The sequence below is a fragment of the Ciconia boyciana genome, chromosome 14, assembly GCF_034638445.1.
Source record: "Ciconia boyciana chromosome 14, ASM3463844v1, whole genome shotgun sequence".
NCBI lineage: Eukaryota > Metazoa > Chordata > Aves > Ciconiiformes > Ciconiidae > Ciconia > Ciconia boyciana.
In genome coordinates, this window is record NC_132947.1 from 14,322,313 (window position 1) to 14,347,988 (window position 25,676).

Consider the following 25,676-nt stretch of genomic DNA (forward strand, 5'->3'; position numbering starts at 1 on the left):
TTGTAACCTTTAAAATTTCTTACTAGAACACAAAGTTAACTACTTAAAGCCGGTTTTCAACACTTATTTTCACTCTAAATAAAAGCTGGTATTCCCCGTCTGTCACTGTTTAGCCTCTTATTCATCTCCTTCATCAGAAGATTTAATACAGTAAAAGATTCAACTGTCCAAATGCTGACACTGCATGCCCTAGCTATGAAAGTAGACCAATACATCCTTCATAAGTACAGAATTGCTGTTAATCATTCTGCTTTTCATTTGGGCTTCCAGAATGTAGTTTCTACTCATGTTTCCATGACTTCCTAAAATCTGATCCCCAAATTCAAAACACATCCAAATGTGAGATCTTCTGAAATAAGTCCATTAGAAAAAAGACGTTATAAAACCAGGTAGAACACAAAAATTAACAGGCAAAGATATGAACTAAGAAAAGCTCAAGTGCTATCAGTATGTAGAAACAAAGTTCTACTCCAGAGGAGGGTGGACAAAAAAAATAGGCTGTCCAAGGAGGAATAGGAGGAAGCAAGTCTCTGGAAGATAAAACAATCCAAAAAACATAACACGTGTTTTGTGTAATCAAGGTTCTTGATAAGCTTTTTAGGGACTATATAAAACAAGAGTATAATGCAAGTCCTTAGTATGGAAGTTATAATTTATTTCAGAAGTTAAATGTCATTCATGATAAAAATTACATTTACTGGGAAGGTCATGTAAGCAACTACTCCAACTCCCTTCAGACTTTAATTAAAGTGCAACATTACAGCTACAAAATCTTATTTTAGTTTTGCATTTGTGAGAAGCCACAATGAACTAATTCTCAATTTCCTGCAAGCCAAGAACTTGGAAAGAAAAGTTCTCCAAGGCATTGGCATTACCTATTAGTGCATGGCAAAAGCAAGCATCAATACATAGAGAATTGTCTTCTATTACTGACACGTACAGAGTCTTTAATACAGCACAATATAACTTAAGCTGGTAACAATTGAGTTGGCTCCTAAAAAACCCATGCACACTGGTGTAGAATCCACTGAAAAGAGTGGAGGATTCCTCTCAAATCACACAATATTGTTTTGACAGAGTATTTTATTATCTGTTCCACTTTACATCCAGATACTCCTGTTATTTCCCAGTTCAAGCCTCCACGTTGTTGTCTTTTTCTGTATTTTGCAGCATCTCAGCCCTCGCAAAGCAAGAAGCACAGAAGCACCCAGGTTTTCCTGAAAACAGGGAATTGAGACCCAACATGAGGAAAATGCAGGAATCCATGCTTATGGGGCCCAGTTCTGCAAATTTCACACTGAATCTCTCTCATGTCCTTTTAACTTCAGTCAGAAATGTAGTATAATGGTTGAGACATAGGCATTTAACAATGCTTTACATTTAAGGAACTTCTCCGAAATTAATATAGGTGACAAAATGCAAAGCTTTACTCTTAAAAAACATTCTTAAATGCTCCTGAGAACTGCAAATACTAAATCATTTCATGTTTCCTTACCAATAAACAATCCTACATTTCACTGCTGCTATACACCAACAATGTCTGTGTTAGCAATGTAGCCTGGCTCATCTGTTGTGGTACAAGTTTTCTTCAGGCATGGATCAATAATGTTCCTTGCTATACATCAAAAAACTCTTCCTGGCAGACACTAGTGCTGCCCTTGGTGCATTCTGGGACTAAGTTCATCCTTATGGCAAGCAGTAATTCAAGATTACAAGTATTACCTTTCTCTAAGAACTATTACAGCTTTTTCTCGCTACACTAAAAACATTTGCAGGCTGGGAATCTAAGTATGAGTAACTCTAGGGTAGACATTATAAATCTCCACCATCCCCACATTTATATCTCAGCAGAGTACGTTTGGATCCAGATGACTCATATGACCCTTGCACAGAAGTGTCAGACCTAAAACACAACCTCTGGCAGTTGGCTTGGTTACTATTTTCCACTAGTCACATCTCCAAAGCTCAAAGTACTTGTCGAAGCCTCAGACCCAGGGCAGACAGTTTCAGATTTTTTGCCTGACTGAATTTTCGATGCACACTGTAATTCAAGATGGTGTGGTTTCTGTGCATTAAGAGAATAATCCACGTTTCGCCTGATGCAGATTTCATTTATTTAGGAAAAATGCTATTTATTCCAGTGTTACCTGGTGCTTTTGAAATACAGAACATGCTTTCAGGCCTCTTGCATACAAAAAGTTCTCCAGGCATGCAATTTTGATTTAAAACTGACAAATAACACTCCGATGGCACATCCCAGATTGTGAGTGTGAAATGAGACACTCCCTAGGCAAGAGTACACCCGAGCTTTTGTCAGCCTGCCACCTCTCGACTCCTTTAGCCAGAAGTGTTACTTTAGGCTGCCAAATAACAATAATTTTGTCTAAGTCGTTCATTGCGTTTTCCTCTTCACTTTTGCAAGCTTAAAGTTTTCTTTTTTCTTTTTTTTTCTTGTGTTTTTGTTGTTGTTGTTGTTTTGGTTGGGTTTTTTTTTGTTTTGGGGGGGTTTTTGTTGTTGTTGTTGTTGTTGTTTTTTTAGTCTTGATTAAATGTAGAGGATTGCAGACCATCAACAGACGATGGTTTATAAAATCAGGGACTGATGATAGATCAGTCTATTAGATCCTCCATAATAGTGGGACAAATCTCAAATTTTAAAAGCCACACTTAAGGAATAAGAATACAAATATAAGCAGAAGGAAACATCACCCCCATTCATCAAAAAGTAAAAAAGAGAACCCCTGCATTTTCTAGGAAGGAACTATTCCTAGGCAGTTACCGCTGCCTTCCAATCTGTTCATTTTTGTGCTGCAGTGAAAAATTCTCATTTGATTTAAAGGATTTTTTGCTCAGTAAAAGCAAACTTGACCTGCAAAAGGACTTGCAAAAGAAGTAAGAAAGACTCAAGAAGTCTACTACTGGTATACATAAGAGTAGGATCTCTCTTAGTGTGAGATCAAACTGTCTTTTCCAGGTTTTTTAAGCACTGATTATCTAGGTGAAAGGTCATTTCTGTTATCTCTGTGTAGCACCTACTATGAAGCAAATTCTGGTTCATGACCAGGTTCGTGTTAATATGAATGGAGTATAAGCACTTTAATATGACTTCAGAACAAGTGCCAAGTTGCGTACAGCCCTTAAAACACCACTTTCCATGCATTTGTATCTCTTTAACCCTTCCTCTCACCCTGCATAGCGTGCTCTATATACATAGAGCTCATATCTGCTCATATCCCCAACTCTTTTTCAGAGGCAGAATATTAAAGCATTCTACTTCCGCTTGGATTTTATAGACCTCCTACCCAGTTATTAGAAGCAAAAAAAAGAAAAAAAAAAAAAAGGCAAGCTTTTCTACCTGCTGTTTTCTATCCACAGACTATTTCCTGCCTTTTCATAGTTTCAATAGTTCAATTCTACCGTAATTCCTATCTCACTCACATCTTTTATCAGTATCATATGTACATCAGCTTTTCCTGCAAGGTTTAGGGTGCAATTACCTCCCAGGCTTTTTCTTTTTTGTCTTGAATAAAAAACAAGACAAAAACATGCCTTCAACACCTAACAAGAAGTGTGTGAGTCCATTGTGTGCAATCGTATCTAATTAAAACTAAAACAATGACTGCAAAGTTGCCACATGAAGTTTTAAGTGGACAACTAACAAGTAGCTGTAAAATTAATATAACTGAAAAACAACTTACCCATAAAATTCCTCAACTTTGTGCTTGTTTAAATAAATCTAACGGAACTATGTTACAAGCAGTGCTAAAGAGGAAGGGAGGATCTGGTGAAGAGTATACTCATGTTGGTAATACGGTATGAGATTTTATTACTAGCTTATGTACTTTTACTCCTCATACAAGCACAGGAAAAGTCCAGATGCAAAGCTAAGTGAACAAATGTTCCTTCTTATGGAACCAACCAAGGGCCAAAAATAGTTCAGGCGAATTTATACATAGATACAGTTATACATCTAGACACCCAGTTATATTTACATTTACATAGTGCCACGGAAAGTACCAATACAAGTCTCTTTACGTCCCAATTTCATGATAAACAAGTGGGTCTTAACTTGCTAATAATTTGACTCCCAGCAGTCTATCCATCACTCTATGACCTGACAACAACTGAAGAAAAAGGGTAAAGCAGGAAGAAATATGTCAAGATGCCTATATAACCCTCTTGCTATAAAACCGCTATATGTAAATTCATCCTGATACGAAAAATTGGGGGGGGAGGGGAGCCGTGGAATTTGATTTTCAGAATACCTATTGCTAACAATAGCTTAGCTCACACCTAGCCAAATGTTCAAAGGAAAAAGAGAGAAAAATATTACAGACTCATACCTGATAAAAATGTGGCCAAAATGTACTGATGGCAAGTTCTGCTTTCACCCATCCTTCTGTAACAACCCCCGAGACATTCCATATGGGATTGCCCTGTGGTCCTCCGTTCACCTTCACGTAGACATTCAGAGAGCCAGGACTCGAACGGTCTCTGCTGGATAAGTAATAGTGGAAGTCGATGCAATGCGTGTCATTCTCCTTCAGCGTGGGCAACAGCAAGTGAGCTTTCTGCCCAGATGCCCGCCCAGAGCTGTTCACCATCATGAAGGAGCCTATAGAAGAAAGCAAAAAGAGAAAGAAGTGTGGTTTTGCTTGGCTTTTTCAGTAAAAACAGTTCCATTAGAAAAGTCAGGGATTCCCTTAGAAGCCAGAAAACAAAACACTCATCTGAAGAACTCAAACTAACTATTTTATGCTAGTTGTTAGGTAACAGAAAGAAAGGAGATTAAATTTGCAAGGTATATACACAAATAGATTCAGGACCAACTTAGAACCACTTTAATTAGATGACTTAAAAATCAAAATACAAATACTGTTTTGCTTTTATTATTTTACAACCTTGTGATAAAACAGTCACTCTAAACAAAAGTTTATTCACATTTAAAGTAGCAACAACGAGGCTCTCCTACTGCATTCCAGTCCCCCAAAGGCACATTCAATACAAAAACTACACCAATGGACCAAATTCTCAGCTGATGTTTGCCTACACAGCCCCTACCCACTTTGTGACAGTGTATACCTGTGAACCCTGCATCTTGGCACTATAAACTTTTGAAGGTTGTAATGTGTTAAGAAAAACCCAATTTTCAGAGCCCAAGCAAATTAGGCTTGTTAGCATAACAGCAACATCTCGACTAGAAACAATGCAACAAGGATAATTATTCTTCTAGGAGGGAAGGACAGGCTCAATTTAGGGAGGGAAATATATACTAAGGCAATTTATGAGTTTGTTAAACTGGAAGCTTGCATCATATTAACCATGACACTTGATGTTGAACTCGCGTTTTGATTCATCAAGCAGTTATTTTACAGCACACTGTGTCTCAACTCATCTCTTCACAGATGCATCAAGGTGACAAATGTTAGCAATAAGGAAAAACATTATGAGAGTTATTTGATTCAATTCTGTTTAAAGCATCTCCTTTATGTGTGTGCAGACACTCACACTCAGAAAAAGCCGAAGAAAATACTAACATGGGGAGGGGTGGGGGGGGAAATCTGTGTGTCAGCAGCCAGGCATGATAATTTTTAATCAAATGCAGCCCTCTTGACACTCTCAGTTCTGATGCTGCTGCCAAGACATGCTACAAATTTATTTCTCCGCTGGCCTCTTGCAGTTCACAGAAGATTGAGTTTGAAAAGCCTTGCCTCACTTCTAACCTATTGACTTTCCCTATTCCATGCCATAGCAGCGTGACACTCAGATGAGCCAGATAAACATTTTGATCAATTCTGTGCAGTGAACAGCCATATATTCTAAATTTGTATCAACAGATACCAGCAACCTTCTCCCACAAAAATGTTTTTTTCCCTGTGTTTATATGATACATATGCATTTTGTAAAGGACTGAAAAGCATAGACACAGAAGGAAGTCAATCTTTCAACAAAAAAACCAAACCAAAACAAAAAAAAAAAAATCACATCACACATTCTAGAGACCTTGGAAAATTCGAGTACAATGCAAGCACAGCTGGAGAAGAGGCTATACTAGGAAATATGAAAATTTATAGGCAAGATGCTCTCTGGCAATCCTATCTTTCATTTTGATATGCTGAAAATCAAAATAGCCCCAAATCAAGAAATTCCAGGTTCCCAGCAAGGACTCTGAGAAACGTAAGAGCTGAATCCAAACTTTTCAATTTCTCTCTAATAATTGAAGTCCATAAGATGGGATCCTGACAAATGTTCACTGATGATCTAATTCCGCTCCCAGTCAACCACAAATTCCCCTTCTTCAGAAAGTACTGTATACATACTATTCTTAAAAATCTGCCCAAATAAGCTAAATTTTTGAGAAACTGAGATTTGGATTCTGTTTCTATGACCAGGATCATTTACTATCAGAAAGCACAATTGCCAACAGGCTTGAAGAGGCAGCACAGCCTGATAGTTAAGGCAGCAGGCTGGAAACCTGACAGCCTGGTTTCTAAGACTAATTATGACACTCACTTCCATGATCTCTGTCAGTACACATAGTCTGCTGCCTTATCTTCCCTTACAAATAAAGCAAGAATAGTCGTAAGAACCACTCTTCTACTGAGAATCTGGGAGGAAAGCCACTGTAAAACTGCTGAGTAACAGTAGTATAGTACAGAGGAGGACAGCAGCTGCTGTGAAATGCACTGCTTGCAGCATTTCAAGGCCATTTTGAGAAACAGTACAAGATACAAAGACGACAAGTTCTACATTTGCCAGATCTCATACTTGACGATGATGGCAGAGTCAATTAAAACACTCAGTAAAGAAAAACAGAGCTCCTGTGCATCCACAAGGTTTTGGACCAAGTGCCTGCTATACTGGGTAGGAACCCAGGAAAACTCATTTTTGCACCATCATTGATTGGATCACAGGGCACACCATTTCACTTCTGGGCATCTTAACTTTTTATTATTATTATTATTATCAGGATAATGCATGGATTCCTACCCTAAAGAACTACTCTGAAGCTGTACTGTGTCTAACACAATATGGTCTTGAACTGCACTAGGGTAAGTAAGTCTTTCAATGATAGAAGAAGTTAGGGTGTTTCACTTTTACAGATTCATGTATAAAAACAACGAGCTTTCCTCTGGGAAAAAAAACATCAGCTTTTATAAAAAGTTCAAAGCAATAATTACAATTTTATTTTTTGCCACCCACAAAAAAAAATGAATCACAAGCTATTCGCAGTATGACAATGGCCTTTTGCGCAACTGCTGACAATTCTAGAGTAAGGAGCCTGAATCTAGTGACTGACAACATGAGCAACTAAAATATCCATCCACCAAAAAGCACTTAACAAAATAATTACTTTTAGTTCCTAAAAGAATACCCTTACAAACAATTGTTACATGCAAATTATTCATAGCTTATTTATAGCTTATGATTTTTTTTAATACAGTATGCCTACAGATACAGGAGAAAATACTATAAAAATGTGCCTCCAGTGAAGTCCTGATAAGAGGTATTATTTTATATGACAGTGGAAAAGATGAAAAATTTCCACTTGTAGTGCCATCTCTGTCAGAGAAAAGTACTCACATCTTGTTTAAATCAGTTTGTCACCTACTAACTATACCACATTCCTTATTTCTGCAGAGACTTAGTGTGGCAGCTTCCACAACAAACCCTTCCCCCTGGCTAGTCCAGGCAGAGCGTGCAACACCTCAAGCCTGGCCATTGTAGGGGGTGTAAGCTTATAGTCTTGTCAAGACTATAACTGACATCGGATACAAGAATTCACTGATTTACAAAATTCAGTTGTGAATAAATTGTACCCTGTATTCTAACAACTGGCCTCCAAATATACCCATCTGTACACATTTTCATTTTACTTTTTGCAGCCTGAACTTGAATGGGTATCCTGTCTCCTGTCCTCAAGGACCTTCAAAAGGTTGCTCTGCATGTTCCAAGATCAACAGCTGAGATCCACTCTCCTATTATAAATGTCCATGCCCAGTGAAGCTTGTCTGGGCAGGATACATCACTTAGAGGCAGGTGAGAGATCATGAAAATTGCTCCCACCAGGAAAAAGAAAGAAAAAAAAAATCAAAACAGCCTTTTAAGGACAAGTATCATTTTCCTTATTATCCTTAATAAAAATTGACATATTGTGATTCAGAGTCTGACACCCTTCTTTAGACTGAACACAGAATTGAAGCTGATGGGATTTATTCTCAGTTTATAGGCCAATAGGTGCAAATAAAAGAGATACAACATGGTCTGGCACCAGCAAACCACTTGTCATATTTTCCACTCATATAAAGAACTAGGAAATGAACTAACATGTCACAAATGGAAATTATTGATCAATGGATGACTGAAAGCCACTTAAATATCTCCAGGCAAGAATCAAATAACAATAAATTGTTGAATAAAAGAAGAGGTATCTTGGAGAAACTCTTTAGACCATTGCATATCCAATTTTGAAAAATAATTATAGTAAAAAAAAAAAAATCATTTAGCTTTATTGTTTTGCTTACCTCCATTCAGAAAGTTCAAATGTCATAAAGTCAACACTGAGCTGAAAAAATGAGTTGGGGGGAAAAAAAAATTACCTATGCTGTGTAAAAGTTCTTTTTTATATTTATTGGACACAGAAGTATATGCTCATTAAAGCAGATTGAGTATCAGGTCTATTAAATTTAGTGCTCTTGGATCAACAGGTTAGATTAATTAATATCTTGCTGGTTTTGTCCTGAATAACCAAAAATGAATGTGTTATGTTTGGATCAGTCAGAAGCAAGGAAGATGCAAAGACGGTAAATAAAATCATTTTTAAAAATCCATTCAAACGACAGGAACATAAAACAGCACTCTCTCATAGTTATTAAACATACCACTGAAAATTGGGGAATTAAACCATGAAGTGCTCTCTAGCTGGCCATAAATTTCAATTTTTCCCCTGCTTGGTGCATAATGATGCCTTGATAAGCGTCCTATTATTGATGCATCTGCAACATATATCCTCTTTTTGGAGCTGAAATGCTACTCTGTAGCAGATGGTGGCTATTGTGTTTACACATCAGCACTTTATGATTGCATTTTCTCACGTCTGCAGTAAAAAGAAAGCCATAATTGAGTTTTTAATGGCTTTGCACATTGTTCATTAAGATTACATGAGTGTGTTCTGACAAATGACAGCTGAAGAAATGAGCCACTGAGAACCCCTCGTGATCACCAGACAGACCTCAGTTAATGCTGTTTCACTGTTGGCTTTGAAGAACCATGCTGTTTAAAAGTGAAATTATAGCAACCATTAAAGACTGAATGTAAACTTGAAAAGAAAGCTGTCAAAATGCTGAACTGCAAAATGAGACTTCTAAAACCTTGAAAACCAGAATCAGGTACAGAACGTTCTTTTAAAGAGCAAACTCCTTCCCAAAATAAAGGAATGGGTTTTCCAGCAGCTCCATCAGGTGCACAAGCATATTTTGGACAGTTTCACTTATTTCCAAACAACAACTCTGTCTCCAAGAAAGTAAGTCTGACATCTGTCCTTGTTAAGGTAGAACAAAGCAACACAGAATAATCCAGGTTGGAAGGGGCCTCAGGCCAAGCTCTTGCTCAAAGCAGGGTCAGCTATGAGGGCAGACCAGGTTTCTCAGAGCTTTTATCTACTGAGTCTTACAAACCTCCCAGGAGGACTGCCCATCCCCTCCGGGAAACCTGCTCCACTGCTTGACTGCCCTAATAGTTTTTCCTTATATTCAGTCCAAAACCTCTCATTTCAACTTACACCCTTTGTCTCTCATCCTCCAGACACTTGCTGCCGTAAAGATCCTAACTTGGTATTCCTGATAACCTCCTTGTAGGTACTTGGGGGCACCTGCTAGGTCCCCCCAAAACCTTCCCTGCCCCAGGCTGAACAACCCCTAGTAACTCCTCAGCCTCTTCTTACAGGGCAAGTGCTCCAGCCCTGCAGACTTGATGGCCTTTGTTGAACGTACTCCAGTTCATCAGTCTCTCTGATATGACACCCAAAATTGGGCACAGTATGCTCAATGCAATGCAATGAGTAGCAACGAAAGGGGGATCACTTCCATTTGTCTGCTGGCTATGACCCTGCCAAAACAACCCAGGATGCCATTAGCCTCCTTAGCTTCCAGAGCACACCACTGGCTCATGTTCAGCTTGCCATCTGCCAAGATCCTCTGGTCCTATTCAGTGGAGCTGTTCCCCAGCCAGTTAGTCCCCAGACTGTCTTCCCAGATATTGCTGTATTGGTCCATATCAAATTTCATAATGTTCTTATCGGCCCATTCCTCCAGCCTGTGTTCGTACCTCTAAACGGTGGCCTTACTCCCAACTGTATCAACTGTTCCCTCCAGTTTGATGCCGTCTGCAAACAAGACCTACCACCAACAGCTGCCATCCAAGCAGCTTTGACTGATCTAACTGCCACCACCCATCCAGACCGTAACACCCTAACTTGGAAATGCATGAAGCTCCGTCCTGCCTCTGATATCAGCAGCCGCATAGGACTTACTCTTCTGCAGTTCAACTACAGTACCAAGACAGCTCTAATAATTTCCCCTATATTTTTGATTTAAATATAAAGTTAAGCTGTTTTAATTGGATACAAAACCAAAATGTTCTAAGAAGGATGCTTATTAGAATAGTAAACGACAGTATTTACCCCAGTCATTTTAACCTATATATGTAAGTGAACAAGTATACACCTTTGCAGTTTTAAATGATACATGAGAAGAAAAGTCTACTACTATGAATCCTCAATACACAAGAAAAAACTGCCAGACAGACTGTGTGGATGGATATCAAAACAAAGGACAGTTCACAGTCAAGGAGAACGAAGTTATTTAGAACAACATTAATTACATTGGCAGCTTTACAGGTATGATTTCTCACCGTACTTTTCACCATCCTTGTAAGGTTATCCTGAGTATGTTACAGAGCACAGACCACAGCACAGATCCTGGGGGCACACCCCCCCTACTGAGAGTTTACTGCTGGTCTTTGCCTCTTATCTGTTCATCTTTTGACCACCTTGTCTCTTCTACTGCAGCCTCACTTCTTTTAAGGAAGAGTCCTCTCAAACATCTTTTGAAAATCCATTGCATCATTTTTGAAAGGCATTTTAACAACAAAATCCAATTTACTTGCCTTTTTTTAAAAAAAAAAAAAAACAAAACAAAACATCAAAGTATTCCAATAGATTTGTGAGGTCTGACTTTCCTTTGCAAGAGTACCTTGACTCTTTCCCAGTATTTCATTCCCAGCAGACTTGGATTAGAGTCAGAGCCAGTTCACTATCTCGTATGCTGACCTAGAAGTCCTTTATCACAGGTATTTTTACAGAAGGACAGATCAAGCAAGAGGCACCTATGCCAGCCAGGCAAAGCAAGCTCATGCCTCTCCTAGTAAGGTTTCCACATACCACCATGTTTTTGCATAACTTCCGGTAAAGCACATATTTATAAAACTGTCAAGTCAATCTGAATGCCATAGAACAGATATTGAAAAGCATCTACACTAAGTATGAAAAAATATGTTTAAGGACAATGTAAGAAAAAGGTTCGTCTACCTCAACACTTGGTTCCCAGCAGTGACAAAGTGGCCACTTTAAGCAGAACATAAGAGTCAGGGTACTGTGAAGTAGAATTTACCATTTCAAGCTTCTGACAGTCAGCTCCATCAAGATTTTTAAAGCCAAAAGCTGCATCTACCTCTTTCATTGATTAGCCACAGACTGATCTTCCTCCCATAATTTTTGTTGAGTCAGTCAGGAATAAGACACTGCCAACAAGCTCTATAGTTTAATTATACATTGTGCTGGGGAAAATAAATAAATATTTCCATGCACTTGCTTTAAGCTACTGCCACTTAATTTCTAGTTCTTATTCTATGAAAAGTTACGATTACCTACCTGCTTCACACTTCCCACATTTTTATATTCCTACTCTTCATACTCGTGTATAACAACTGAACAAGGCTCAGAAATCTCCTCCCCCGGACCGACGCACTACAGACAGCAGTGTCTGTACAAACTCAAAATTAAACAAGGTATATCTCATAGCTGCTATCCCTTTTTCAAGTATTAGGACAAAATCAGACCCACAGGTTTTATTTCTGAAATGTCAGTCATACTGAATTAATCTACTAGTGAAATAAAAAGAGCTTGATTCACAGAGAAGTATGAATATAAACTGCAAGTTGAGTTCAGTATAATTCATGAGGACAATTCATTCACTTGGGAAACTGTCGGATAATAGGAAAGTATTTTTTAAAGAGACAGTCTACTATTTGTAAAGAGCTTTTCTTCTGGAAATTAATGTCATGAAAAGAATTATGTTGTTGGGGGTGTTTTGCAAGAAAAATCTTCTCTGGGAACAAGACTAACCCCATATTACTTCAGTGACTGCAAATACTTGATGTAATTATTTAAAGAAAGTGAAGATTGTGGCATAAATGTTTTACCAATCTCCCTGAAAGACTAGGTGTGTAACAAAAGCGGGTCTGGTTTGCACATTTCCAAATGCCCTTGGGAGCGGAGAAGTTTGCAACTCTTTTGCTTTATATAAAACCAAGTAATTATAGGACAATACTCAGAACTAGGAAACCAGGTTTCCCACAGTTTCATAATGGCAAACTGCAGACTTTTTCATTGATTCCACTGATTGAGCCATAAATGACTGCTGGCATTTTCAGTGGCATCCAGACACTGTTATCAGTAAATCACAGGTGTTATCAAACTACACTCCTTTTACAAATGTTTTCCAAGGTCTGAATAATGGTGACCCACAGACATTGAAAGATGCTAACAACCCAGGAACGGCCTCCAGCCAAATGACAGCTTCCCTTTATTCACTCCTGAAGTAAATGCTTAACTAAGTGACACCTACTGCAGGGGCTTTACCATCCAAAATTGGAAACATTAAACTACCCCTGACAGAAGAAACAAGACAAAAATATATCACAGATTCCAAAGAAAAAAATATCACATTTCAGTGGTTTGCCTTTTTACATGCTGGTGGATCAGAGTCAGCAAGCCCTCTTCAACTACGAAACGGACGGGAAGAGATTAAATGACTGATGAAGCCAACAAGGGCCTAATTAGCAGAGGGCTTTAAGGTGGATAATGAGATTTCTGCAAGAGGCTGTGAAACAGGGACTTGGGGATTAAATGTTTTGTCAAAACTTTCAGAATTCCAGTTCTCTTAACAGCAGAGACATGGTCTCCTTAAGAGGTGGGATTCAGAGTCCAGAAGCTTTGTGGTCCAGTCTGGGTTATAGCTGTCCCGGCAACATACATTGCAATCCACCCAAAATTTGTTTGCCCATTTTTGTTACTTCTATATGCTGCTTTTTTCACTTCATCCATAGGGAAGGACCCTCTTTGTTAAAAGGATGTTCTTTTAACCTTACAAGAATATTTAAATCATCAAGTGAAAATAGCTTCTTCCCTGTTGTATTGTTAAAAGCATTCTTCTTATAAATGTAACATATACGTATAGTACTTGGTCACATAATTCTGTGGCATTTACCAAGGACAGCCAATGACAGAGATTGACATATTTGCAATATAAAGCTAACATGCAGGATTCAGGTTCTGACTTTATAATTTCCTCAGTGACAAATGGGGATTTTTTCATTGGCCTGAAGAAAATTAAACTGAAACGTGAAGGCAGAACTCTTATAAAAATAGCAATGAAAAGAAGCACTTGGGAGAGTGATAGTATCCAACACAGTAGAGGCAAGAGGAAATTTTTAAACAGGAGGGACTTCTTGTTGTCTCAATTTCTCGCATAGGCATGATCACTGAGCTAGAAATCCTGGCACTGCAAGACAACTGACTGTAACACTACAGAAATGACAAAGCAGAAAAAAAAAAAAAAAGCCTTTTCTCTGTTGCTAGCTTCTGACCTCAGCTACAGGCCAGAGTGGTCTCTAGTAGCCTGTATTCAATAGCGGAACCTGTTAGATTCAGTGTGGAAAATCAGCACATACAGGTTAATTCACATCTGTATAGACACAAACACAGCAGTGATACTTAACAACACTTCAAGATGCCCCAAAAGCTTGTTCTGAACGTTGTGTCAGACAGTTCCTGAAAGCACTGACATTTAACGATTCTAGTCTAGAATAGGGACTGCACAGTTTATCACGAAGATTAATGACAAAATTTCTCATTTCAGTGGTGCAAGGTGATGTCCAGTGTTGCTTTCCACCTGCATCTCTAGAGCACAGTCCTTCCTTCTTTATAAATCAGCTGAAGAACATTTGCAACTGATGTTTGCTGGAATAGCATCAGTGGTCAAATCACCTTTTCCTCTTCACCGACAAACTCAAATTTTGATTTAAAAAGCAGAAATCATTGTTCATCAAATCTCAGAAGAGAGCCATTGCTTTGAAGTTACAGCCGTCTGGCAACTGTTCTGCATGTCTCATTGCTTCTCCCTAGGCTCCACAGTTATTTCTAGAATTTTCTTCCCACATTTCATAAACGCTTCTTTAATAAAAGACCCGATAGCCACAGTTGTAAGCCTAGGTTCACTGAGAAACAAAAAATGATGTATGCTGTAGAATCAGAAACAATTCTATAAATCTCAGAAGTGAAAAACTTTTTAATAGATTCGTTGCCGGCATTCGATGTTGCTAAGGTCACTGCTGTAGTATACTTCGAGAGCGTCCTTATTCCATTATTTATAAATATGGGATAAATTGTTTGGCAGTGCTATAAAAAAAAAAAGGGTCCATTAGCAATGGAGCTATTCCAGTCTATCAGGTAAAGGAATCTTGTAATAATAAACATATAATTCTCTGTAAACAATAGACAAGAATTCTCTACAACTTTAATTATACCTTCTTCTTTACATCGTCATTTTTTAAAACTGATGAAAGCGTACACTAAACCATGAAAACTGAACAGGTTTTGTTGCTTTTTTAATTCCAGCAGCCTGACAACTATTTATCCTATCAATCACTATCTTAACACTTTGGTAAAATGTAGGCAATTGATTTAAACACTTAATAAAGTTTAGGTTATTAAATGGGCAAATAAACAAAATAGGGGGAATAGCCATAATTCAACATAATATCTTCATTTAAAGACATTGCAAATCTTATTCTTAGCACCCAAGAGCTTTATTACAGCTAAGCCTTGAAAGAGAAAGCCCACAGAAATGAGTTGTAGGGACATTAGTAAGCCTCTGTTCAAAGCCTCTCGCAAACGCTGTTCAAGGCGGCTCAGGATTCAGCAGAATACCAAATATCTTCCTCACCTGATTTAACCTGTGGCATAAACTGACGCCAAATGCCTCTCTCTCATGGAAATGGCAGTATTTCAGTAAGCAGCCTCTGTATGTACCCTCCAGAAAAAACCTCATCAAATTTTTAAGTTCAAGTTATACAACTACTTGTGTAATGGGCATAATTTATAATTAGACGCTGAAGAACTCTCTTAGGACAAAATACGAACAATAAAGGAGTTCAGAGGTACTGGTCAGTAAAGACTTTTCTGAAAAAGTAATTGCTACTTATTATGCATGCCTTAGCTTTGTTTTCAAATACGGTGCTTATTTTAAAAATAAAATTATGTATCTTGTTAAAACCCAATGGCTAAAAATAAAAATCTCTCCAACCAGGTAGATACAGAGTCAAGGAAAGCATGTTTTAGGTTGGTGACTACAAGCAATTAAATAATTAAATCACTACATTTCAGCTACTGCAACATCACCTCTCCTTGGAAGGGGCAGCAAGACAAAGCTCAAAAAGCCTGCTGCCTCTCAGTATCAAAACTGTCAACAGAAACATGCTTAGATATGCATAAATGTACATGACATGCACAAAATTAAGATTAAAATTTTGGTTTTCAAAAGTTGTCTTTCCCATGAATGCCTGATATCTGTAATGGTCAACAGACACAAAAAACCCCCTAATAACACATGATTATCCTCATAAACTATCTATTCTACATTAACCAGATACAATGATTGATCAATTAAGGCATTCAAAACTTAACAACAGTCCTTTCCCAGGGTACCCTTTGTTCTGTACTTTTATTTTGTGTTTATCTTGTTTTCCACTTCTGGTAGTCTCTGAACACATTTTTTCACTTTTGCCTAATTCTCTCCTCTACACGCATTTTAAAAGATGAAGGACAGACTACAAACTCCATTATGCCTTCCTCTCCCTTTCCAAGGATGCAACAGGCATCTGTTGGATGCAACCTCATTCGTGAGAGGTGTGTGGATGGATGGCTCAAGGTTCATAATAAGGTTCAATTTAATTTGTTTTAATTTGGCTACTCTAAGGCCACTGAGATTGAATACTATCAGGTGGTTACCTGATAGCGTCACTCAAGGTTTTCAGGCACTAGGGTACCAAGTCTAACAGTTTGCATCACACAAAGCCTACTGCATGTCTCCAATGCCTCACGAGATCATCAGCTGAGACAGCTGTGTCCACAGCTTCCTGTTCTTGGTAAGTTAATAAACCATGCTTATCTTCCTGCTGTTGTGTTAATTAAAACTGACATAAAATCTAAATTGCTGGGCCAGTTGGACCCTAAAGGTTGAACCAATGAGGACTTTCTGAAAGACACTCTAGAATCTCCTTTGGCATCAGCAAGACAGCTGCCAGAAGTATTTTGGTGACAATATTACTTTACTAGGAAGTGCTACTGAACTCCATGTAGTTCAAGCACATACTTATTTTCAATGTATTGGACTCTGTTTGCTTAATCATTAAAGACAAATAGCTGAATATTTTTTATTACATAATTCTAGAGTATTAGAAGTGGTTTACATGTCAGCCAGAATTCAGTATCTCATTAGCAGGCATGCACCTACATTACTAGCCAACATTTATGATCTCTGCAACTTATGTAAAACTTCCATATGTCTTGTATACGTACCATTTTCTAGGAAACTGCAGAGGGATTATTACCTTTTATATTTGTGACAGAAAACACATATTAAACGTAATGCCAAAAGGCAACTTGCATTTGCCTATAGCAAATAATGTCTTAAGAGAAATTGTTCTTAAACAGTTTGTTTTTACATAACTGTTTTCTAACCATATGGTCACTTATTTGCACATTTAAGAAATCAACACTACAGCTCTAAACTCAGAATATATTAAAGGTTATATGCTGAGCTATTTTTGCATCAAATTTTCAACTTTGCTGAGCTCAGTTTCAACAAAGTGTTGGGTGCTGTTGAAGTCAGTGATGCTATTCTGGGTGTACTGCAGTATAGCCAAGGATGGAATCTGGCACAGTGAATTCAGAAAATAATTAAGGCCATCTCACAAGCCACCACACAGTATGGCAGCACAAGAATTTCTCAAAAGGAGCAGCTCAAAACTGCAAAAGCAGAGGCTGATGCAGACCACTGTGGAGGCGTATTGGCAGAGGAGAAAGGAGCCTCAGTCACTCCAACCCACATCTTTACCAGCTGTGATCACTAGCAATTGCTCATTCCCATGGGAACTAAATTAGACCAGATTTTTCTTTAAAACAGGCAATGTTTGTTTGCCTATCTTAAATCCTGTTACAATTACAGCAACCTAAACAGGGGAGTTACAATCCGCATCCTCTTTTTCAGGGGTATTGTACTGTTCGGGTGGACACTTTCTAGCTGAATGTTACTGCCTTGTATTTCAAGAAGAGAAAAGGAAATGCCACCTTGAAGCACCTCAGTTGCCAACAGTGGCTAGTACTAGCATTCAGAGAAGGTGCCTGAGTCTCCATGATAAAATACTAATTTAATCCAAATAGAAGATATTTCTCCATAACATGATGAATTTGGTGACTGGCTCATGACAAAAGACAGTATCTGTGCTTAAAAAAATCCCAGACCATGCAGTTACAATTCAATTATTAAACTAGATCCATCATTACACAAAAGTCCAATCATTATTTAAGTAAACATCTGATAGTTACTGAAACTTGACAAATATTTTTTACACAACTTGACAGTTGTGTTCAATAACAAAGCATTTCTTTGAGTAGCTTGAAATATGTTGCCTTTGAGCCACTGCATATGTCCCCATGTTTTAATCAAACAAATATGCTCAGTACACTTTACATACACGTAATTTGTAATATTTTATCACAACTCACTTCTTGGTCTTTTTGATATTAAGCAGCAACGGGATTACCAGTATCTACAAAGGCTATTATTCCAGTGTGCTTTTTTGAGCCCAGCTGGATGCCTGTGTAAATATTTTTACTAAATTGTCCAAAAGTACATGTAGATTTATTTCCTGTGGACTGCAGGAACCTAACAGTGTTATACGCATGATGTTAAATTTTTATTAGAAATTAATGGTATCTACTGAATCACATTTTCTGGTCAAGATTTTCCTGCTGAAAACCAACAGGGCTGTGTACTACGACACCCATTCTGAGCTCTGCAGGCAATGACAGACTGACCTGATACCACTGCTTGGATGGAAACTTCTAATACTGTACCTGGTGAGTTCCTAGGTCCCATCTAAATCCACCTTTTTCCCCACTAGGTAACTTTCATAACCTGCCACACCAAAATGAGTGGTTTATATGGTCATAAACACATTGAACTGACTAGGAGGATTTCATTTATATAAAAGGTAAATATAACCACGTTACAAACATTGCACCAGATCTTGGCACTTTGTTTAAATAGATGGAGCTAAAAGTTACAGACAGTACAAGACTGAGCTTACACAGAGATTTTTAGTTTGCAGAGTAAACAGAGTTCGTAATGTTAACAAGAAATCCTAAGTTATACATGAAACACAGCCCCTAACCTATCCCAAGTATGCCAGCCGTTAGTTTGTCTCAAGTTCCTCAAAGCTCTCAACACATTTTTCTGGCAGTTCTACGCTACGTATTTAATTGCTCATTTCCCCTTACAGAATGCAATTTAATATATTATTAGGAAAGACAATTGGGCCATCAGTTGTTAACCTTCTGCCACATTTGACTGTTTTCTGTCTCCACTAGTCTTCAAATCCCACACAGAATTTTGTTCCCCCCTGAGGATTACTTTATTTAATAAACTCTCAGGAGGTATTTCAAAAGCTTTGAAATCCCTGGTAAATCCAGTTTTAATCCATTATTACACTGGCATAGAAGTAATTTCTGTACAGTAGAAAGTCATAGTTTTCCTCTGCAAACACTCTGCTGTTTAGTCTTCCATGCTGGATTCACCCTAAGTGGATTCATCTATTTGTTATTGTTTCAATTGTTTTACCTCCAAGCTTTCTAGGATCATCCTTTTTTCTTTTCTTTAAAGAAAAAAATCTCCCCGCTCTTCTTTTTAGTGGCCAATTAAACAGCTATGAAAAAACATATGAGTAAAACAATCACTTCGCTTAAAAATTTCCTGATATTATAAAAAATACTTGTTCTTCCTTACCAAAATCACCACTGGTCATTTGCCCAACAGTACCTTAGTCTGACATCCATGCAGAAAGGTCCAAAAAAAGACATTATAATTTCTAGAACTAAGACTAGTGCAAAGTAATCATTTAGACCATCTGAAGCGTACATTTTTCACCAAGTGAAGCTAATTACTGATACTTTAGCTGACTCAGCAGCCCTCATTTCCTGCAAGTAGGAGATTTAAATAAACCTAGTATCTCCTATTATCTTATTCTGAAGTTATCTCTTCACCCCAATTTCAAGTGTCTACACTACAGTTTGAAATTATTCTTAGTAGGCTCCTTTTCATTTTTTAAATTAGAATGCCATTTTTATCCTCAAAGTTTACATTTATTTGCCAGTCATCACAGTCCCAGCAGTCTCTCTCAGTTGGTACTTTCAGTCTTCAAAGATGCCACCAAATGTAGCAATGGTTGAATGACTTGCTCCAATATATAAGCTACACTTCCTGACCTAAAGTACAAATGGCAGTATAGTTTCCTGTGTACAGCCCCAATCTTAATTCTTCCACTGAAATCAATAGCAAGATATGCCTGTACTTCAGTAAAAGGGCAGCTCTAACACACTTTCAATTCACTAATTCTGTTTATTAAAATGGTTGTAATTTAAGCAGGTATGAAACATTTTTTGGGGATTACACATCTTAATCATTACCAGACAATGAATACTGGGAGATGTTCCCAGCATAAATAGGAATAAAAGTTAAAATTCTAAATTAAATGTCTTGGAACAATATAAAGTATTGAGACTTGATTAGAGTGTTAGGCAATTACAGCAGAGCATTTCAGATGGCCAAGAGGTAAAGTGAAAACTTCAGTCACATTTTCAGAACTTAAATGAAGTTTTCAGTGCTGGCACAACTTCAAAAGGGAACAGAGATTTTTGCATAGGCAAAGCTTACCCTTACTATTCCAAGAGCTTGCAGCTGAAAACAGGTTGTAAATACCTTGGGTAGAAGGAACTCAAATTAAAATACACTTGAGCAGTTTTCTCAGGTTCTGATCCTGTTCTAAATGAACCAGACAAATGAACCTCCTCCCTAAACTCAGCATGATCAGGATCAGTGCCAAATTATTAACACGCATTTTCTCAGTAGGATTATCTATCTTTGAAAAATAATTGCTCCTCATGGCCTCGCAAACAAATGAGCCATTTATGTAGGATTTACACTGAGTTAACTAGAATTTTCACAAATTCATGCAAACACACTAACCTTCTAAGCATGTGGACACAATTAAGCTTTCAGTTTTCCCATTGATCTCTATTACAGAGATCTAGTCCAGAATCATACTTCTATTCCTCCTAGTTTAATATATCAAATGCTACTCTTACTGCAAGAGTTATTTGTGTTGTAGACAGCTCCAAGAGTCAACATTGTTCTGACACAGATTTGGGGATAGAGATTTCCCTAGCAACCACATCCTGTTCATTTTTAGAACCCAGTTTAAACAGCCAGGTGAGTTTCTGGCAAACTGGGATGATTTTCATTCAACTTTTCACTTGTGAATTCCAACCAAGAGTTGAAGGAAGATAATTTGGATCCCGTCTTCCACATGCACACACACATACACACACACACCGTGGGTTCCTGTCAGGCTCTGGACATAAGAATTTCTAATCCACCAACAGTAATATTGCAATTCCAGGTGTATATCAGTTTTATCAAAATCATACGCTGTGTGACAGATATTCATTGTACTTCTACTGCCACTAGAAATGCTGCTTGATGTCACTTATTCCCTTACTCCTTCCGCTGTCTTCACAATATCAAACTAAGCATTAAAGAGATGCCTTGCTTGTAAGAACATAATTCAGCATATTCTCTTGAAAAACATGTGTGTCTGTGCATGTCACACAGTTACGAGTTGCTGATATTTCCCTGAAGCGATTAAAGCTTTCAGACATCGTCATGCAAGAAAACTACCCTGAAAACTTGTATCTTTTGCAGATACAGCCACCAAAGCTTTAAAGTATTTGTCAAATAACTCTTCAGAACTATTTTCTGATCTGCACAGAAGACAGGTAGCACAAGAATCAGCAGGATACTTCAACCTAACCATCTTTGCCTAAGAAGGCAACTCAAAAGGAAAACTGAACGCCACTTTTGTTTTCCAGATTGTACTCATCCAGACAGCTTTGGAGACAAAAATCACAGGAGAAATAAGAAAATGTCTCAAAATGCATAATTAAATAAGATTTCTTCCTCCAGTGACTGTATACAACATAAAATGCATCATTACAGAATCTTTTTTATTAATATTGCTTAAGCTTGCAACATGGTCCAAAAAATAGGCAGTTACTTAACCAAGTAGCAGTGTTAACAGTAAAAACATCTGATGGATCTTACATAACTTCTCCCCTTCTAGAGGCCACTTCCACTTTGATCGACTACTACTAGTGTTAATTCAATGTGCACTAGTCAACATACATACTCCATCCACAGGTAACTAGAATGGCACTCCACTCACAGGTGAAGAGTCATATAAAGACTAAATTAGAAAGTTTATACCTCTGAAAAACAACTGCTGAAATAATCTCAATGTTTATGACAGGTAGGCAACAGTACTTTTTTTTTTTACTTTGGAGGTTCTACTGACACTTAATTAGAGTAACCTGCACAACTTGCTCATGATTTTGTCATTCACACAGAAGACTGTCATATTGAACTCATTGTGACGATTAATCTCATGAAACCCATAATATTTTCCTTTAAATGAGAGTATATGTACAGGTAGCCTACTGTATTGCCAGGATAATCAATTTGTCAAGAACAATGGTATCAGATGCCAGACAGCTTGAGTATTTCTCAAGCTTACCAAAATGTCTTAAAAAAAAAAAAAAAAATACAAGGGCATTTAGACTGCCTTCTCTAGTTATTTGATAAAGCACTGAGATGGACTGGAACACAGAATCTGAATACCGTGTGTGTCACTAATCCTTCAAGTTTAGCATCTTACTTGTGCCAGTGATCTGTGATAGCTCAGAGGACAGTAGTGCTGTAACCACACACGAAGAGCCCAGTGCTGTTCCGCACACAGAACTATTCCCTTCCCAGCTCTAGACTGTAAGGCACAGAGAAGAATACACTACATGGAAACAAACACTTTGTCTAAAAGAACAGTAAAAATGTTAATAGCTTAAAACGTAGTCCCTTGGTAATGCTCTGCTCAAAACAGCTCTATAAACATACCATTTTCAGTGGCTGAGTAAGAAATGTCCCTGAGATGGACCACTGCTGATTGCGATAAATGTTCTACATTTAAAAAGCAAAGCTCTTTTCCATTTGTTTAGCCCTCTCTGTTACTTTTGGCATATAGAGCACTGTGACGTGAGCCACCAGAGGAACAAAGTTTGAGCAGTCCTCCCGTCTGCCAATTTCCATTGCAGGTTTGCCTCCGTATACTGTAAGGAAGAATCCAACTTCCAAACCTACAGGCTGTCCATTTAAAACACATACCACTCGCAGCTTGTGCTTTGAGGAGGTGCAATTATGTTTCACCCTCATAAGGCAAAGGCTCAGCATATTCCACTACAAACTGGTAACATGCCCTAGGTTTACATTTGCAGCATAGATATCTTTATGAAGTTTTGATTTCACAGTGCTGTAGATATCCCATACTAAGTGTAACTCTTCCTCCAAAAAAAGTCTTTAAGAATCCTATCCTATTTTTCTTTTCTTCTAAAATAGTGGATCCAGTATTAGACCATTTTAATGTTAAATAGTTCAAGATTTCTTTAGTCAGTGTATTCGTGACAATGCATAAATGAATTAACAAGAATTAAGATAATTTGCCCCATTTGGATCAGTTTCTATTTTGTATTCACACGACCTCTATCAAGGGGACAATTTGGAAAAACAGCAGAGTGTCATTTCTTCCTGCTCACAGAACTGGTTAGACTCAGCATGCAACCATTTCCCTATCAGTTTTCCAAGAGCTGTGTTTCCAAAGAGTATATCTTTCATCTTCCTGGAATTCACATACTGGTCATTAACATACTTCTTTTTTCCCTAATATATTTCCATTATGCATCACTGTAAAAGATTGTTTTAACCACTTGCTATTTAGGAAACTATCAAACAAGTATTTCATACACGATGATGCTGGAAATCAAACGTCAAGAAGCACCTAAAATTCCATATACCACCAAGTTGAGAAATATTTTGTGGTTTTTCAGAAATGTAAAATAAAAACTCTGGACGGCTAAACTGCCACATTAACAGCAGCACAGCATGTTTCCAAGTATTTTGACCAACACAGTGACAGTACTGAAAACTAAGGACACTGACCACAAACTGCAGCAATGTCAATGAAAACAAAACACTAACTCATTTTCAATACAACATCCCCACTCCCTACAGCTCCAGCCACCTTTACACTACATTTCATACTACAGGCACAACCTTCAAGTGCCCCTTGCTTGCCCATTTCTGCATTCTCAAGCATGTATGCTTGCTGCATGGCAGGATTTCATGTACTCAACCACACAATTTTAAAGCAAAAGTCTCAAGCATGCTTATAGCACACATTAAAATGGAAAGTGCTACATATTTGCAACTTCAAAAGAAGTGTGAATTTTAAGTTCTCATCAAGCTCTTGGAAGACGTTTTTACTAGTACTTTGATGTCTAAGATGTTCTACAGATAAGTCAAGCTACTATCTTCAGTTTTCCTTCCTCGGCATGGTGTGACCAAACATCACAACAGTATGACATGGGAATATCCAGACAAGTAAAGGCAGGGCTGGACGGCAGGGCCGAGTTACCACGAGAGCTGCTGGGCAGTTAGCAAACACCCCCGTTGAGCCCGCTCGCTCATCTTTCCCACAGCAAACACCCCCCAAGAAACCAAAGTCTTCACAAACACTTCAACAACACATTTTACATCAAATTTGCCTGTTCTCAGCTGTTACAGCTCAGACCATGCCCAGCACCTCGTTAAAACTCACAGCTTTCAGTACGTGAAGCCATGGTGAAACCAGAGCCAAGGCACTTCGTGCCAAGGTGGTAGCAGTGGCAGGGCAGGGTTTCTAGGACTTATTCCTCACGCCATGGCTGTTTAGTTATCGCAGCCAGCAAGAACGTGTGAAGCGACACTTACTTGGCTCAGGCTGACAGAACAGCCAAGGTGGCTACAGAAGAAACCACAAACTGGTTTTGGCCTCAAGCCTATCAGTCCACAACCAGGAACAAAGCCAACAGCTAATGCAGGAGTGAAGCAATGAAATCAATTCTGTTGCTGCCTCCTCACGCAAATCTCCCACCAGCTCCTTAAAAATCAACATTTTCCTAATAAATATAAATATTGAGAGAACAGTTCTTCCTTCAAAGCAAAGACAGGGTGAACATTAAGGTCAACCAGAAATTAGTCCTATTAGTTTATATTGCATCAGTGTGAGACTGTGTTTTTTACTTCAGATAAAGAATATAGACATTGACATGCCACATTTGATAAGCAACTAATTAGTCTGGTATTTTCTCTTTAGAATCAGCTAGCCTGTAATGCTTTCAAATAAAATAGTACAAGAAATCTTATACTGAACAGTTGCAGAATAACACCTTTTACAGAAATTCTTCTAAGGCTAGGTAATTAGTTATCAACCTTGAAACCTTCAAACTTAAGATGTTTGAGGATTGTTATACAAGGAAAAATCACAAGAAAAATAAATTCTATTCAGCTACTGAGAATCACATTTGCTACGTTTTGAAGATACGCTACCAGAAAACTTGTTCCTAATACAAGTTTTAAATAAGCTAAGGATCTGAAGGCCACCTCCAACACCATAAAATTCAGAATTTCCTTCCTTTCACAAATCAGTAGAGACACTTTCCTGATGTTTTCTTGTCCTGATACCTCAACTTCATTGGGGATTTGCCCCTTCCCACCCTGCAAATGTCCCGAAATTGAAAGCAGATACAAAAGGTGTGCAAGGAAAACAAGTCATCCTTCTTCCTCGAAGTGTCCAACCAGTGCAGCTTCCATGGCTAAAGGCAAATACAACAGAATGTGTTCCCTAATTAATGGAGAGACATGTCCTTAGTGTTCTAAAGTCAGAATTGCTCAAATATATTACCCCACCACATAGCATAGCAACATAATTTAGTCCTTTATGACAGGCTTAGGGAAGAGTACATACTTTTATAGTACTTGTTGAAGTATGTGCTGATGCATAGGTTTGTGAAGAAACATGGATTTATCTTGTTCTGTCCATATAGATTTTCTTCTATTTAATGAATAAGTCATTAA

General features: G+C 38.0%; 1 protein-coding gene across 1 annotated transcript in view; it reads right to left on the reverse strand.

The window, feature by feature from the left end:
• PTPRT (protein tyrosine phosphatase receptor type T) overlaps positions 1-25,676 on the reverse strand; it is a 464,744-nt gene that overhangs the window by 279,403 nt on the left and 159,665 nt on the right. The window contains exon 3 of the mRNA XM_072878971.1: positions 4,344-4,615. Within this exon, the coding sequence (XP_072735072.1) occupies positions 4,344-4,615 (272 nt within the window). The remainder of the gene's footprint in view (positions 1-4,343; positions 4,616-25,676) is intronic.